The sequence below is a fragment of the Cetorhinus maximus genome, chromosome 11 (genome assembly GCF_964194155.1).
Source record: "Cetorhinus maximus chromosome 11, sCetMax3.hap1.1, whole genome shotgun sequence".
Lineage (NCBI taxonomy): Eukaryota > Metazoa > Chordata > Chondrichthyes > Lamniformes > Cetorhinidae > Cetorhinus > Cetorhinus maximus.
The window spans coordinates 29,277,542-29,292,303 of NC_135889.1; the positions used below are offsets into that span (position 1 = coordinate 29,277,542).

Genomic DNA, 14,762 nt, shown 5'->3' on the forward strand with positions numbered 1-14,762 from the left:
CCAGACCGTCTCCACCCGCTTCTTCGGACAGACACCACCCCCTTCCCTGGACAGTCTCCACCCCCTTCCCCGGACAGTCTCCACCCCCTTCCCCGAACAATCTCCACCCCCTTCCCAGGACAGCCTCCAGCCTCTTCCCTGGACAGTCTCCACCCCCTTCGCCGGACAGTCTCCACCCCATTCCCCGAACAGTCCCCACACCATTCCCCGGACAGTCTCCACCCCCTTCCCCAGACAGTCTCCACCCCCTTCCCCAAACAGTCCCCACTCCCTTCCCCGACAGTCGCCACCCCCTTCCCCGAACAGTCCCCACCACCTTCCCCGGACAGTCTCCACCCGCCTCTCCGAAAATTCTCCACCCACTTCCCCGGCCAGCTTCCACCACCTTTCCCGGACAGTCTCCACCCCCTTCCCCGACAGTCCCCACCCCCTTCCCCGACAGTCGCCACCCCCTTTCCCGACAGTCGCCACCCCCTTTCCCGAACAGTCCCCACACACTTCCCTAGACAGTCTCCAACCCCTTCCCCAGGCAGTCTCCACCCGCTTCTTCGGACAGTCACCACCCCCTTCCCCGGACAGCCTCCACCGACTTCCCCGAACAGCCTCCACACCCTTCCCCGGACTGTCTCCACCCTCTTCCCCGGACAGTCTCTACCCTCTTCCCCGGACAGTCTCCACCCTCTTCCCCGGACAGTCACTACCCCCTTCCCCGAACAGCTTCCAGCCCCTTCCCAGGACAGTTGCCACCCCCTTCCCCGAACAGCCTCCACTCCCTTCCCCGGACAGTCTCCACCCCTTTCCCAGGACAGCCTCCACCCTGTTCCCTGGACAGTCACCACCCCCTTCCCTGGACAGTCTCCACCCCCTTCCCCGGACAGCCACCACCCCTTTCTCCAGACAGTCTCCAGCCTCTTCCCTAGATAGTCACCACCCCCTTCCCCGGACAGTCTCCACCCTCTTCCCTGGATAGTCACCACCCCCTTCCCCGGACAGTCTCCACCCGCCTTTCCGAAAATTCTCCACCCCCTTCCCCGGCCAGCTTCCACCTCCTTTCCCGGACAGTCTCCACTCCCTTCCCAGAACAGTCACCACCCCCTTCCCCGGACAGTCACCACCCCCTTCCCCGGACAGTAACCACCCCCTTCCCCAGACAGTCACCACCCCCTTCCCCGGAGAGTCACCAACCCCTTCCCCGGACAGTCACCACCCCCTTCGCCGGACAGTCACCACCCCCTTCCCCGGACAGTCTCCACCCCCTTCCCTGGACAGTCACCACCCCCTTCCCCGGACAGTCTCCACCCCCTTCCCCGGACAGTCTCCACCCCCTTCCCCGGACCGTCTCCACCCGCTTCTTCGGACAGTCACCACCCCCTTCCCCGGACAGTCTCCACCCCCTTCCCCGAACAGCCTCCACCCCCTTCCCCGGACAGCCTCCACCCCCTTCCCCGGACCGTCTCCACCCGCTTCTTCGGACAGTCACCACCCCCTTCCCCGGACAGTCTCCACCCCCTTCCCCGGACAGTCTTCACCCCCTTCCACGAACAGTCTCCACCCCCTTCCCAGGACAGCCTCCACCCTCTTCCCCGGACAGTCTCCAACCCCTTCGCCGGACAGTCTCCACCCCCTTCCCCGAACAGCCACCACCCCCTTCCCCGGACCGTCTCCACCCCCTTCCCAGGACAGCCTCCACCCTCTTCCCTGGACAGTCACCACCCCCTTCCCTGGACAGTCTCCACCCCCTTCCCTGGACAGCCTCCACCCCCTTCCCAGAACAGTCACCACCCACTTCCCTGGACAGTCTCCACCCCCTTCCCTGGACAGCCTCCACCCCCTTCCCAGAACAGTCACCACCCACTTCCCCGGACAGTCTCCACCCCATTCCTCGAACAATCTCCACCCCCTTTCCAGGACAGTCTCCACCCCCTTCCCCAGACAGTCTCCACCCCCTTCCCCTGACAGTCGCCACACCCTTCCCCGAACAGTCCCCACCCCCTTCCCCAGACAGTCTCCACCCGCCTCTCCGAAAATTCTCCACTCCCTTCCCCGGCCAGCTTACACCACCTTTCCCGGACTGTCTCCACCCCCTTCCCTGGACAGTCTCCACCCCCTTCCCCGGACAGTCTCCACCCCCTTCCCCGGACAGTCACTACCCCCTTCCCCAGACAGTCTCCACCCTCTTCCCTAGATAGTCACCACCCCCTTCCCCGGACAGTCTCCACCCTCTTCCCTGGATAGTCACCACCCCCTTCCCCGGACAGTCTCCACCCGCCTCTCCAAAAATTCTCCACCCCCTTCCCCGGCCAGCTTCCACCTCCTTTCCCGGACAGTCTCCACCCCCTTCCCCAAACAGTCACAACCCCCTTCCCCGGACAGTCTCCACCCCCTTCCCAGAACAGTCACCACCCCCTTCCCCGGACAGTCACCACCCCCTTCCCCGGACAGTCACCACCCCCTTCCCCGGACAGTCACCACCCCCTTCCCCGGACAGTCACCACCCCCTTCCCCGGACAGTCACCACCCCCTTCCCCGGACAGTCACCACCCCCTTCCCCGGACAGCCTCCACCCCCTTCCCCGGACCGTCCCCACCCGCTTCTTCGGACAGTCTCCACCCCCCTCCCCGGACCGTCTCCACCCGCTTCTTTGGACAGTCACCACCCCCTTCCCCGGACAGTCTCCACCCCCTTCCCCGGACAGTCTCCACCCCCTTCCCTGAACAGTCTCCACCCCCTTCCCAGGACAGCCTCCACCCTCTTCCCTGGACAGTCTCCACCCACTTCGCCGGACAGTCTCCACCCCATTCCCCGAATAGTCCCCACACCCTTCCCCAAACAGTCACAACCCCCTTCCCAGGACAGCCTCCACCCTCTTCCCTGGACAGTCTCCACCCCCTTCCCTGGACAGCCTCCACCCCCTTCCCTGGACAGCCTCCACCCCCTTCCCTGGACAGCTTCTACCCCCTTCCCAGAACAGTCACCACCCCCTTCCCCAGACAGTCTCCACCCCATTCCCCGAACAATCTCCACCCCCTTCCCAGGACAGTCTCCACCCCCTTCCCCGGACAGTCTCCAGCCCCTTCCCCGGACAGTCTCCACCCCCTTCCCAGGACAGTCGCCACCCCCTTCCCAGGACAGTCGCCACCCCCTTCCCCGAACAGTCCCCACCCCTTCCCCGGACAGTCACCACCCACTTCCCCAGACAGTCTCCACCCCCTTCCCCGGACAGCCTCCACCCCATTCCCCGAACAATCTCCACCCCCTTCCCAGGACAGTCTCCACCCCCTTCCCCGGACAGTCTCCAGCCCCTTCTCCGGACAGTCTCCACCCCCTTCCCAGGACAGTCCCCATCCCCTTCCCAGGACAGTCACCACCCCCTTCCCCGAACAGTCCCCACCCCTTCCCCGGACAGTCACCACCCCCTTCCCCAGACAGTCTCCACCCCCTTCCCCGGACAGCCTCCACCCCCTTCCCCGGACAGCCTCCACCCCCTTCCCCGGACAGCCTCCACCCCCTTCCCTAGATAGTCCCCACCCCTTCCCCGGACAGTCTCCACCCCCTTCCCCAGACAGTCTCCACCCCCTTCCCAGGACAGTCTCCACCCCCTTCCCCGGACAGTCTCCACCCCCTTCCCAGAACAGTCACCACCCCCTTCCTCGGACAATCTCCACCCCCTTCCCTGGTCAGTCTCCAACCCCTTCCCTGGACAGTCTCCAACCCCTTCCCCGGACAGTCTCCACCCTCTTCCCCGGACAATCTCCACCCCCTTCCTCGGACAATCTCCACCCCCTTCCCTGGTCAGTCTCCAACCCCTTCCCTGGACAGTCTCCAACCCCTTCCCCGGACAGTCTCCACCCTCTTCCCCGGACAATCTCCACCCACTTCCCCGGATGATCTCCACCCACTTCCCCGGATGATCTCCGCCCACTTCCCCGGATGATCTCCACCCCCTTCCCCGGACAATCTCTTCCTTCCCTGAACAGTCCTCCACCCACTTCCCTAGACAGTCTCTTCCTTCCCTGGACAGTCTCACTCCTCCCTTCCTCTCTTAGCCTGCCTCCCTTGTCCAGTCTTCGCTCCAACCCACCCATTTTACACGCTTCACCTGCCTCCCATGTCCAGCCTCCACTTTACTCTGACCTGCTTCACTGAATTTGGGCTCACGCCAAATTAAGTTCCCCTGCTCACCAAGCTTCCTACTGCTGGTGGGACCGGAAGATTCCGCCCATTATTAAAGTTTGACATGTGTTGGTTAAATCGCACTGCTTACCAGCTACTCACCAAATTGACACAAACATTAATCAATGACCTGAGATGTGGTAGAAATGAAATGATTGGTTGCCTTTGAAGTGTTACGCAAATGCCTTCAATTAAACTACTTGCAGCTTCCCACTCCACCTGGCGCCTGCAGAAACAAAGTTAAATATCAACCAGAATCTGACAAAACATTCCAATGTTTTATGTTACTTTATTACATGTACAACTATAAATACATATCTTAGAAGTCTTGTCCCTAACATGTCTGTCACTTTTCTCGAACAGACTTGAGAATCACATTTGGAAAAGTATGTAAAGGGTTGCATCCAATTGTCTAAAATATCATATTCTTAAGAAAGCAAATCATAATTGAGTAATCGATTGAAAAAAAAGTGTAAGAAATAGGAAGGAAATTAGTTATTTCCTTCTGGCTTTTCCTGCTCTTAATAATCTGGCCTCTCCCCGGCTTGGGATCTGATCTGTAGACAAACCCCATTGAACAACTGCAGTCAACCCTTAACACAACTTCAGGGTGTAATGATATAAAACACTTCCCCAAAGGAAGTATGCCTTGTGCTCTTGCAGGCACTTAAAAAAAAGATCAAGATGTAAATAATATTCCAACTTTCCAATACACTGGAGCAAATTTTAACTCAAACCCTGCCCAGCAGGAAAATTGTGGACAGGGTAGATTGTGTGGGGGAAGAGGCTGTCAAGTTGTGTTCCTAGTAACCTCCTGGCCCCTACCACCGTAACTTAATTCAGGCATGGGAATGACACCCAAAAGGCAGAGGCACTCTTTATATTGAAAACGCATGGTCCAATGATGCCGTTAGTGCTGCAATGCCATTTTGGCAAAGCCCCTGTCCAATATGTCAGGGATTGTTCCCTTAGATCTCTAATATCCAATTTTTGCTCCCAGCCACTGGCCCTATGTAACTCTGGCTACTTTTGGTTGGAAAACTGCCTAAGATGGTTTTAAAAAGGTCCATGAGTTAAAAGGGCTGAGCTTCTCCACTCCAGCTTGCAAATAATAATTGTTTATTATGTTGTATCACGCTCCTAGTTATAAAACCGCATAACCTCTGGCTTAACACAAGCAATGGCAAGGGAAATCTCAAGGTATTAAACACAGGGATAAATTTGCAAGCATGCAGTTTTGCTAAAAGGTTTCATGTTGTAGGAGCATGGATTGCTGATAGGGCATACTCCAGCCCACTGAAGCTCTTTGCAAAATTTAGCCTATAGCTCTTTGGTGAATTTAGTATATATAAAAGTTAGGCAGTAGTTGAAACTGAAGAAACATCTGCAGCCTCAAGTAAATCCTGAATGTAATTCGCCAGAATTGGATATACCCAAATTAAAACTATATGTGGAAATTTATGAGGGACCCATTCGAGAAGTCCCAGGTGTCTCTGAGTCCTACTCTCAGCTCTATCAGTCTTAAATTCTGAATGAGACAAATAATTCCATGCCAAACTCATTTTTCATGAAACTCATACAACAGGCAGAAGGAGAAGACTTTCATCCTAACGGTCTGCAATTAACTTAACATCAGGTCCCAGAAATAAAAGGCTAATGAAAATTGGTAACCAGGTCCAATACCTCATTCATGCTACAGATTATTTGAGTGCATTTTGAAGTACTTAATACAAAAATGATTTATTTGTGTCCTTTTCAATTAAAAAACCGGATTTATAGCAATAATGTATTTCTGAAATCTGGGGTACAGTGTCCAGTTTGAACACAATTGGCAATCTTGGCACAAGTTGCGCTCAAACTTTCATTAGTTTTCTGACGTCATGGTTCATGTTTCAGCTCAAACTCACTTACATAAATAAAAAATTAAAATTTTCCTTGAAGCAGTGCTTTGGGACATTATTTTTTCCCCTGACATTAAAAACATTCCTTGATGTATTTAAGAATGGTAAGCTGGTCCAATTTTATAAATACAACTGAAATTTGGTTTATCACACAAAATATGCATTTTAATTAAAGTGTCTACTCCACCACCTGTATGTAACTGATTTTAAATACGAACATACAAACATATGAATTAGGAGCAGGAGTAGGCCACTCAGCCCCTCGAGCCTGCTCCGCCATTCAATAAGATCATAGCTGATCTGAATGAACCCCCTGCCAACCTCCGATAACCTTTCCCCCCCACCACCCGCCACCCCCCCCTCATGTTTATCAAGAATCCATCAGTCTCTGCCTTAAAAATATTCAAATACTCTGCTTCCACCGCCTTTTGACGAAGGGATTATCAAAGACTCACTACCCTCAGAAGAAAAAATTGTCACCTCTGTCTTAAATGGGCGACCCCTTATTTTTAAACAGTGACCCCTAGTTCTGAATTCTCCCACAAGAGGAAACATCCTCTCCACATCCACACTGTCAATACCCCTCAGGATCTTAAGAGTTTCAATCAAGTTGCCTCTTACTCTTCTAAACTCCAGTGGATACAAGCCTAGCCTGTCCAACCTTTCCACATAAGCCCATTCCTGGTATTAGTCTAGTAAACCTTCTCTGAACTGCTTCTAATGCATTTACATACTTCTTTAAATAAGGAGGCCAATACTGTTCATGGTCCAGTTGTGGTCTCACCAGTGTGAAGCATAACCTCTCTACTTTTATATTCAATTTCCCTCGCAATAAACGATAACATTCTATTAGTTTTGCTAATTACTCACTGTACCTGCATATTAGCCTTTTGCGATTCATGCATTAGGACACCCAGATCCCTCTGAATTTCAGAGCCCTGCAATCTCTCACCATTTAGATAATAACTGAAAATGACTTTAAATAAAACTATACAGAACAATTTACCAGTTTCACTGGTGCACACAAGTCAGTTTCTTGGTAAATTAAATGTTTAATACTTTAAAACATTTATCAGTGACTCAACACCTAAATTAATAAAACAACTTATTCTCCGGTCCCACCCACCGCGGGACTGGAAATTCCTGCCAGAAATCAACAGACCTTTGGCTGGTCTGTCAAATTTTCCATCCCTCATGCAACTATTTCCGCCACTGGAGGGACCGGAAAATCCCAGCCTTTAATTTCAAGAGTTTCATCCTGAGAACACTAGTGTGCACAATTAGTGGAAACTCAGCATGCTGTTAAGGTGGGGATAGCCAGTTTTATGGGCAGGGCCAGGTTCCAGTGCTCTGTTCTTTTAAAGCAATGTAGAAGATTACAGAAACTCGATTGGCACTTGGCATAACTTGCACTTGAAATTCCTCAATCTTTCACGCTGATTTTGTTGATTTCAGGCAAGTTGTGCAACTCTGCTGTTTATACTTAATCTGGTGTGCAGGATTAGCTAGTTACAATAACAAATTTGAAGATTAAAACAAGTTAGTTCTTATCAGAGAAAAAAATATATTCTTATCACTTGGAAAATATTAATGGGATTAGGAAAAAGCCAACATGGATTTATGAAGGGGAAATCATGTTCGACAAACCTAATGGAGTTTTTTGAGGACGTAACTAGTAGGATAGATAAGGGAGAACCAGTGGATGTGGTGCATATGGATTTTCAGAAAGCTTTTGACAAAGTCCCACATAAGAGGTTAGTGTGCAAAATTAAAGCACATGGGTTTGGGGATAATATATTGGCATAGATCGAGAATTGGTTAACAGACAGGGAACAGAGAGTAGGAATAAATGGATCTTTTTCGGAGTGGTTGGCGGTGACTAGTGGGGTAGCACAGGGATCAGTGCTTGGGCCCCAGCTATTTACTATATATATCAATGATTTCGATGAGGGAATCAAATATAATATTTCCCAGTTTGTTGATGACACAAAACTAGTTGGGAATGTGAGTGGTGTGGAGCATGTAAAGAGGCTTCAAGGCAATTTAGACAAGTTGAGTGAGTGGACAAATATATGGCAGATGCAGTATAACATGGATAAGTGTGAAGTCACCCACTTCAGCAGGGAAAACAAAATGGCAGAGTGTTACTTAAATGGTGATGGATTGGGAAATGCTGATGTACAAAGGGACCTTGTACACCAGTCACTGAAAGCAAGCATGCAAGTGTAGCAAGCAGTTAGGAAGGCAAGTGGTATGTTGGCCTTCATTGCAAGAGGACTTGATTTTAAAGGAGCAAGGATGTCTTACTGCAGCTGTACAGGGCCTTGGTGAGACCATACCTGGAGTATTGTATGCAGTTTTGGTCTCCTTACCTAAGAAAGGATATACTTGCCATAGTGGGAGAGCAACGAAGTTTCACAGACTGATTCCTGGGTTGGCAGGATTGTCAAATGAGGAGAGATTGGGCCGACTAGGCCTGTATTCACTGGAGTTTAGAAGAATGAGGGGGCATCTCATTGAAACATATAAAATTCTGACAGGGCTGTACAGACTGGATGCAGGGATGATGTTTCCTCTGGCTGGGGGGGGTCTAGAACAAGGGGTCACAGACTAAGGGTATGGGGTAGGCCCTTTCGGACTGAGATGAGGAGAAACTTCTTCACTCAGAGGCTGGTGAACTTGTGGAATTCTCTACCACAGAAGGCTATGGAGGCCAAGTCATTGAATATATTTAAGAAAGAAATAGATAGATTTCTAGACTCTAAAGGTGTCAAGGGGTATGGGAGAGTGCAGGAGTATGGCGTTGAATAGAGGATCATACTGAATGGCAGAGCAGGTTCTAATGGCCAAATGGCCTACTCCTGCTCCTATTTTCTATGTTTCTAGAGGGCATTTTATCAAGGTTTGAGTTTAAGCTAACAGTAATTTAATTTGGACCATAGCCAAGAAGATTATAATGGAGCGTTTGTAATAGCAGACTTTACTGCTTTATCTGTAGCGGAGTTTGTACTATCAGGGCCAAATCATTGTTTATTCACCTTTGCATAAAAGAGGAATAAGGAAGGGCTCATACTCATCTCAATCTTAGCTTGATGCCCAGTTTATTGCTAGGCTGAATTAGTAAATTCTTTAATCCTTCACCTCAGCAATAACTACCAGAAAACCATTTAAAGAAACACATTTAATTAGATTATTAAAGGTCTCTGCACTAGTGAAGAGTTCACAAGTGAAATATAAATATTCTGGAAATTACATTAGAGATGTTTCTTTCACTCTCTTTATGTACCTCTTTTAACACTAAATTCAGCCACTCCAATTAACACTTCCTCCTCAATCTTTGTGCTATCAATTTCATGACCCTTCCCTCTGATTGGTTAAGGGCACTGTTGGTTGACCCATTCACTCAGATCCCAGATGTTCCATTTCTCTTGCTGTTTTGTTCCCACTTTCAACAAGTAGTCAAGCAAAAAAATTTAAAACCTAAATGTGCTAATTAACAGCAGATGCCAATAGATTATCTGTAACAATGGAATTTTTCCCAATGTTTGCTAGGTTACAACACAAGTTACCTTAAGGTTGGCATCTTGTGAATCTTATTAAACATCCGATCTAATCGTTTTAAGATTAGGATGAGAGCTGGCCGTACAGCTTCTGTAGTCCAATCGGTGATTGGAAGCATTTCCATGATGTATCTCCGAAGTCCGTGACTTTCCATTGTTTGGGTGTCATATGGTGCAAGCTTTAGAAGGGAATGTGCAATTTCTGCCAACCTAAGGTACAATAAATGTTAAATTTCTTTCAGAAATACAAAATACTATTCTAAAGAAACTGACTATTTCCATAACAGGAAAGTAAATTCATTTTTTTGTCCTCAAACTGCACAGAGAAAGTGCTCAGACCTACAAAGAAGACATCTGTGGGCACAGAAATACCACTACCAAGATCTAATCTGCTATCTCCTATTTAATGACTTAGGAATGACCTGGCTGTGGTTATGCACTATACTGAAGACAATGATACAGCAAAGATCCAGGGGACAGCAGGATCTCAAACAGGATACTGGATACTCTATGTAATGCAGCAAAGTGATGGAAGGTATCATCGACAGTGCTATCAAATTGCATTTACTCAGCAATAACCCTGTTCATTGATGTTCAATTTGAGTTCCATTAGAGCCACTTGGCTCCTAACCTCATTGCAGCCTTAGTCGAAGCATAGACAAAAGACTTGAACTCAAGTGCCCATATGCAGCAAGACCTGGATAGCATTCAGGCTTGGGCTGATAAGTCGCAAGTAATATTCGTGCCACACAATTGCCAGGCAATGACCATCTCCAACAAGAGAGAATCGAACCATCTCCCCTTGACATTCAATGGCACTACCATCACTGAATTTCCCACTATCAACATCCTTGGGGGTACAATTGATCAGAAACTGAACTGGACCAGTCATATAAATACTAAGGCCACAAGAGCAGGTCAGAGTTTGGGAATCCTGCAGCGAATAAGTCACCTCTTGACTCCCCATAGCCTGTCCACCATTTACAAGGCACAAGTAAGAAATGTGATGGAATACTCACCATTTGCCTGGATGATTAGTACACCATCCACCACCTTAAACATTCACCCCCTCCACCACTGATGCACAGTGGTATCAGTGTGTACTATATACAAAATGCATTGCAGCAACTCACCAGGGCTCCTTCAACAGCATCTTTCAAGCCCACAACTTCCACCACATAGAAGGACAAGGGCAGCAAACACATGGGAACACCATCCCCTCCAAATCACACACCATCCTGACTTGAAGCTATATTGCCATTCCAAAATGTCGCTGGATCAAAATTCTGAACTCCCTCCCCAGCAGCTCTGTGGATGTACCTGTACCTGCACTACTGCAGTAGTTCAAGAAGGTGGCTCACCATCACCTTCTCAAGGGTAAGTAGGGCTGGGTAATGAATGCTGGCCCTGCCAATGATGCCCACATGCAGGACAGCTGACAGATTGGGATTGCTACCAACTCTGCCATTCTGGCAGCAGCTTCCAGAATTTACAGACATCTGATAATTCACAGGGACAGGTACCATTCTAATATACAATGTGTTCAATCTACCTCTTCAAGGGGTGTACGAACATTGAGTTATTTTCAATTTCTAGGTTTTGTGCAGAACAGCTTTGTAGAGAAGATTAAGAGACATAATCCACAACCATGATGGTGGTCTTCTTCAGCACATGGTACCTCTCTTGCAGAGGTTTCACTTTAAGGGTACAGGGAATGTCTTCAATCTCCTCAGTAAATGCTTTAACTCTGTCATAGTTGTATACTTTACAGAAACAGCTTTACTAACATCAGAGCTGCATGGCTTTAAACAGAACATGAGAGAAGTATGGGTGGGGGGTCACCTGTTACACTTGATTAGAAATCAAAAGATAAAGACACATAAATGCTCTTCTTAACCTTCTGAACTGATGTTAGATAGATAAACTAAGCCATCTCTAAAACCTTACTGAAATACTTGAGCAAAGTAACTGCATCAAGTTAACAAGAATGTTAGAAATATATCTTGTCGAAGAGCAAAGTACATATTATTCTCCTATCCCCTTTTCACAGCAGCAAAGGAGCCACAAATGGAAAGCATCCTGACAAATATTTAACCTTAATGCAGTATAGCAGATTTTAAGATACACATTTTAATACTAAAATGTTATCATTGGCATGTCCATCAATGTAAGATGATGGACCTGCAGCAAATGAAATCCACTGGGGATGGGGTAGCTTCATATTGTTTACTTTCACTGAGGCTGAAGAGACCAAACTGTGAGAGGAAGGTTCTGCCACATGTGCCACATATGAAGTAGTTAAAGGTTGTCATTGAGGGTCGTTGTTTTCGATGCTAATGCCTGTTACCAAACTGCAAAGCCACTGATTGTCATGGTGCCGCACTTTGGCCCAAAGGTGATGCTGCCATTTCCCTCTGTCATCAGCCAGTGTCTCCCAGGTGCAAAAATTGATGTTTGGGGCCTTCATGAGACACTTACAAGCATCTTTGAAGTGGAGCTTTGGGCATTCTACTCATCTTCTCGCTCCAGACAACTCACCAAATTGATGGTATATGATCATCTTCAGAATGTGCAATACTAACCAGCATACTAGAATGACAAGTTTAGAATTAGTGGTATAGGCCCTTTAATGTAAAAGTATACCTCATATGTGACTTCACATCGAGTAATTCAAGAGCGGTAACCCTTGGTTCTCCAGCCATATTCTGGAGAATTTTCAACCTGGGACCACTGTGCTTGAAGAATTCAGTGCAAATATTTAGGAGTGACTCCCGAGGCCTGCGGAATTCTTCTCTTGCTATACGTTCATCCAATTCTTCAGTTGGAAGACTCTGGCCCTCTTCTAACAAATGAAGATTATCTCTACAGAAAAACAATAATGTCCTTTTATTATAAAGTAAAATGAGAAACTCCAACATCATCTGTAATCAGCAACAATTTTCAAACAACTAACTAGTGACCTTGAAGGTCAAAATCCTGCAATTTTCAATTTAGCACCATCATGAGAGTATTATCACAACAAGGTCCACAACGGTTCAAAAACGCTCACCACCTTCTCAGGGCAAGGAGGGGTGAATAATAAGATAGGCCTATCCAGGGTCACACATATTTCATGACCAAAGTTTCTTCTTGAAAGCTGAAGCATTATGGTAGAAAATATTGTTGTAGGTTGTATTTGCATTTCTTTACAGAATGAATTCAGATGGGGATGCTGAATTGAGGCCAGATTTTTCTCCACAGAAAGATAGGCAAGGAGAATCTGAGGTTGGGTCACTAGTCAATCTCAAGTATTTTCAAATGATATGCATCTATATTACTTTCTTTGCTCTAGTTTAAATGAGTTACTTCCATGCACCACTCTTCCTTATAAACTATATAAATGCAAGCTGCTGTTGCTCTGAAGAAGAGTCACATGACTCGAAACGTTAACTCTGTTTTTCTCTCCACAGATGCTGTTAGACCTGCTGAATTTTTCCAGCATTTTCTGTTTTTGCTTCAGATTTCCAGCATCCGCAGTATTTTGCTTTTATCCCCTGCTGTTGCATTGGTGTTTATAATGCTATTTCATCCTGTTTCAATAAAGGTCTGTCAGAGATTAGTTCAGGGGCCAGGATAGAGCATAACAGACTCGCATGCAGACGGCAGGCCAGGGAGTTTGTCACTGTTCACATATAGTGTGCATGGACAAGTATATACTTTGCATCATAATCATAAGTCTGACAAATTCCCAGGACTTGATGGTTTCCACCTCAAGGTTTTAAATGAAGTATGTGAGTAAATTACAAGTGCTTTAACCATAATCTTCTAAAGCTCGCTCAATTCAGCAATTGTCCTTTTACATCGAGAAATTGCAAATGTAACTCCACTAGTTGAGGGAGATGAGAAAGAGAAACAATAAAATTATAGACCTGTTAGTCTAACATCTACTGTGGCTAAGTTATTGGAATCGGTAACTGAGGACAAAGTGACCAAGCACTTCAGAGAAATTTGAGCTAATTAGAGAGATTTGTAATGGGTAAATGAACCTAATCGAAATTTTGGAAAAAGTAGCTAAAGCATAGGGAGCAAAATGTCTATAGATGTAATTTATATGGACTTCCAGAAGGCATTAAATAAATTTTCACATAAGAGACAATTAGCTAAAATTAAAGCTCATGGAATTGAAGACAAATTATTGGCCTTGTTATGAAGTTCACTAGGCAGTAGAAGAGAGACAATAGGAATAAAATACACATACTTGACTTGGAAGGTTGTGACTAGTGCTGTTCACAAGGATCTATGCTGGGGCCTCAGCTATTTACTATATTTATTAATGATTTAGGAACACTAAGGAGTTATATATTCAAGTTTGCTGATGGCAAAACGATTGGTGAAATGGTAGTAGGTAGGAGCATATAATTGCAAAGAGACACTGACAGATTAAAAGTGAGTGGGCAAAACTGTAGCGAATGAATTTCAACATAAGTAAGTGAAAGGTCATCCATTCTGGAAGAAAAATCTCAGTATTTTTAAATGGTGAAAAGCTATGAACAGTGACAATTAAAAGAGATTTAGGAACCTATATACACAGATCACTAAATGTTATCAGCAAGTACAAAAAATCATAAAGGCTAATGGAATGCTAGCCTTTAAAACAATAGGGATATAAAGGGGCAGGGGCTTTTCCACAGCTATACAACATTCTGGTTAGATCACATCTGGAGTAGTGTTATTTCTTAGAAAGCATATTTTGGCCTTGGAAAGGGTGTCACGTGGATTCCCCAGAATGTTACCAGAGCTCCAAGGGTTAGTGTACAAGGAGAGATAATGGTAGCTAAGGGCTGCATCTTACCTATGTCAGACGGGCTGGGCGGGAGCAGAGCCGATCGCCGCCTGCGATTGGCTGCGCGCCGCCATTTAATTGGTCCGCCCAGCGTAATAAGCGGCCAGTAGTGCTCAGTGCTACCTGTGTGGGCTGGGGGAGGAGGGAGAATCGGGGCCTGTGCTCTTTCGCGCATGGAGCTGCTTCAGGGAGATTAAGTTGGTAATGAAAATTTTGAATAAATGATCTAAAAACTTATTTAAACATGTTCTCTCATGTGACAGTGTCACATGAGCTGGGACATGTGCATTTTGCAAAATTTATTTC

At 47.1% G+C, this 14,762-nt stretch overlaps 1 protein-coding gene across 1 annotated transcript in view; it reads right to left on the bottom strand.

Annotated features, from left to right (window-relative positions):
* The window catches only part of unc80 (unc-80 homolog (C. elegans)), a 535,199-nt gene that overhangs the window by 117,123 nt on the left and 403,314 nt on the right, over positions 1-14,762 (bottom strand). The window contains exons 51-53 of the mRNA XM_078551715.1: positions 12,278-12,517; positions 9,644-9,844; positions 4,276-4,399 (exon numbers count right to left, since the gene is read on the bottom strand). Of these exons, the coding sequence (XP_078407841.1) occupies positions 4,276-4,399; positions 9,644-9,844; positions 12,278-12,517 (565 nt within the window). The remainder of the gene's footprint in view (positions 1-4,275; positions 4,400-9,643; positions 9,845-12,277; positions 12,518-14,762) is intronic.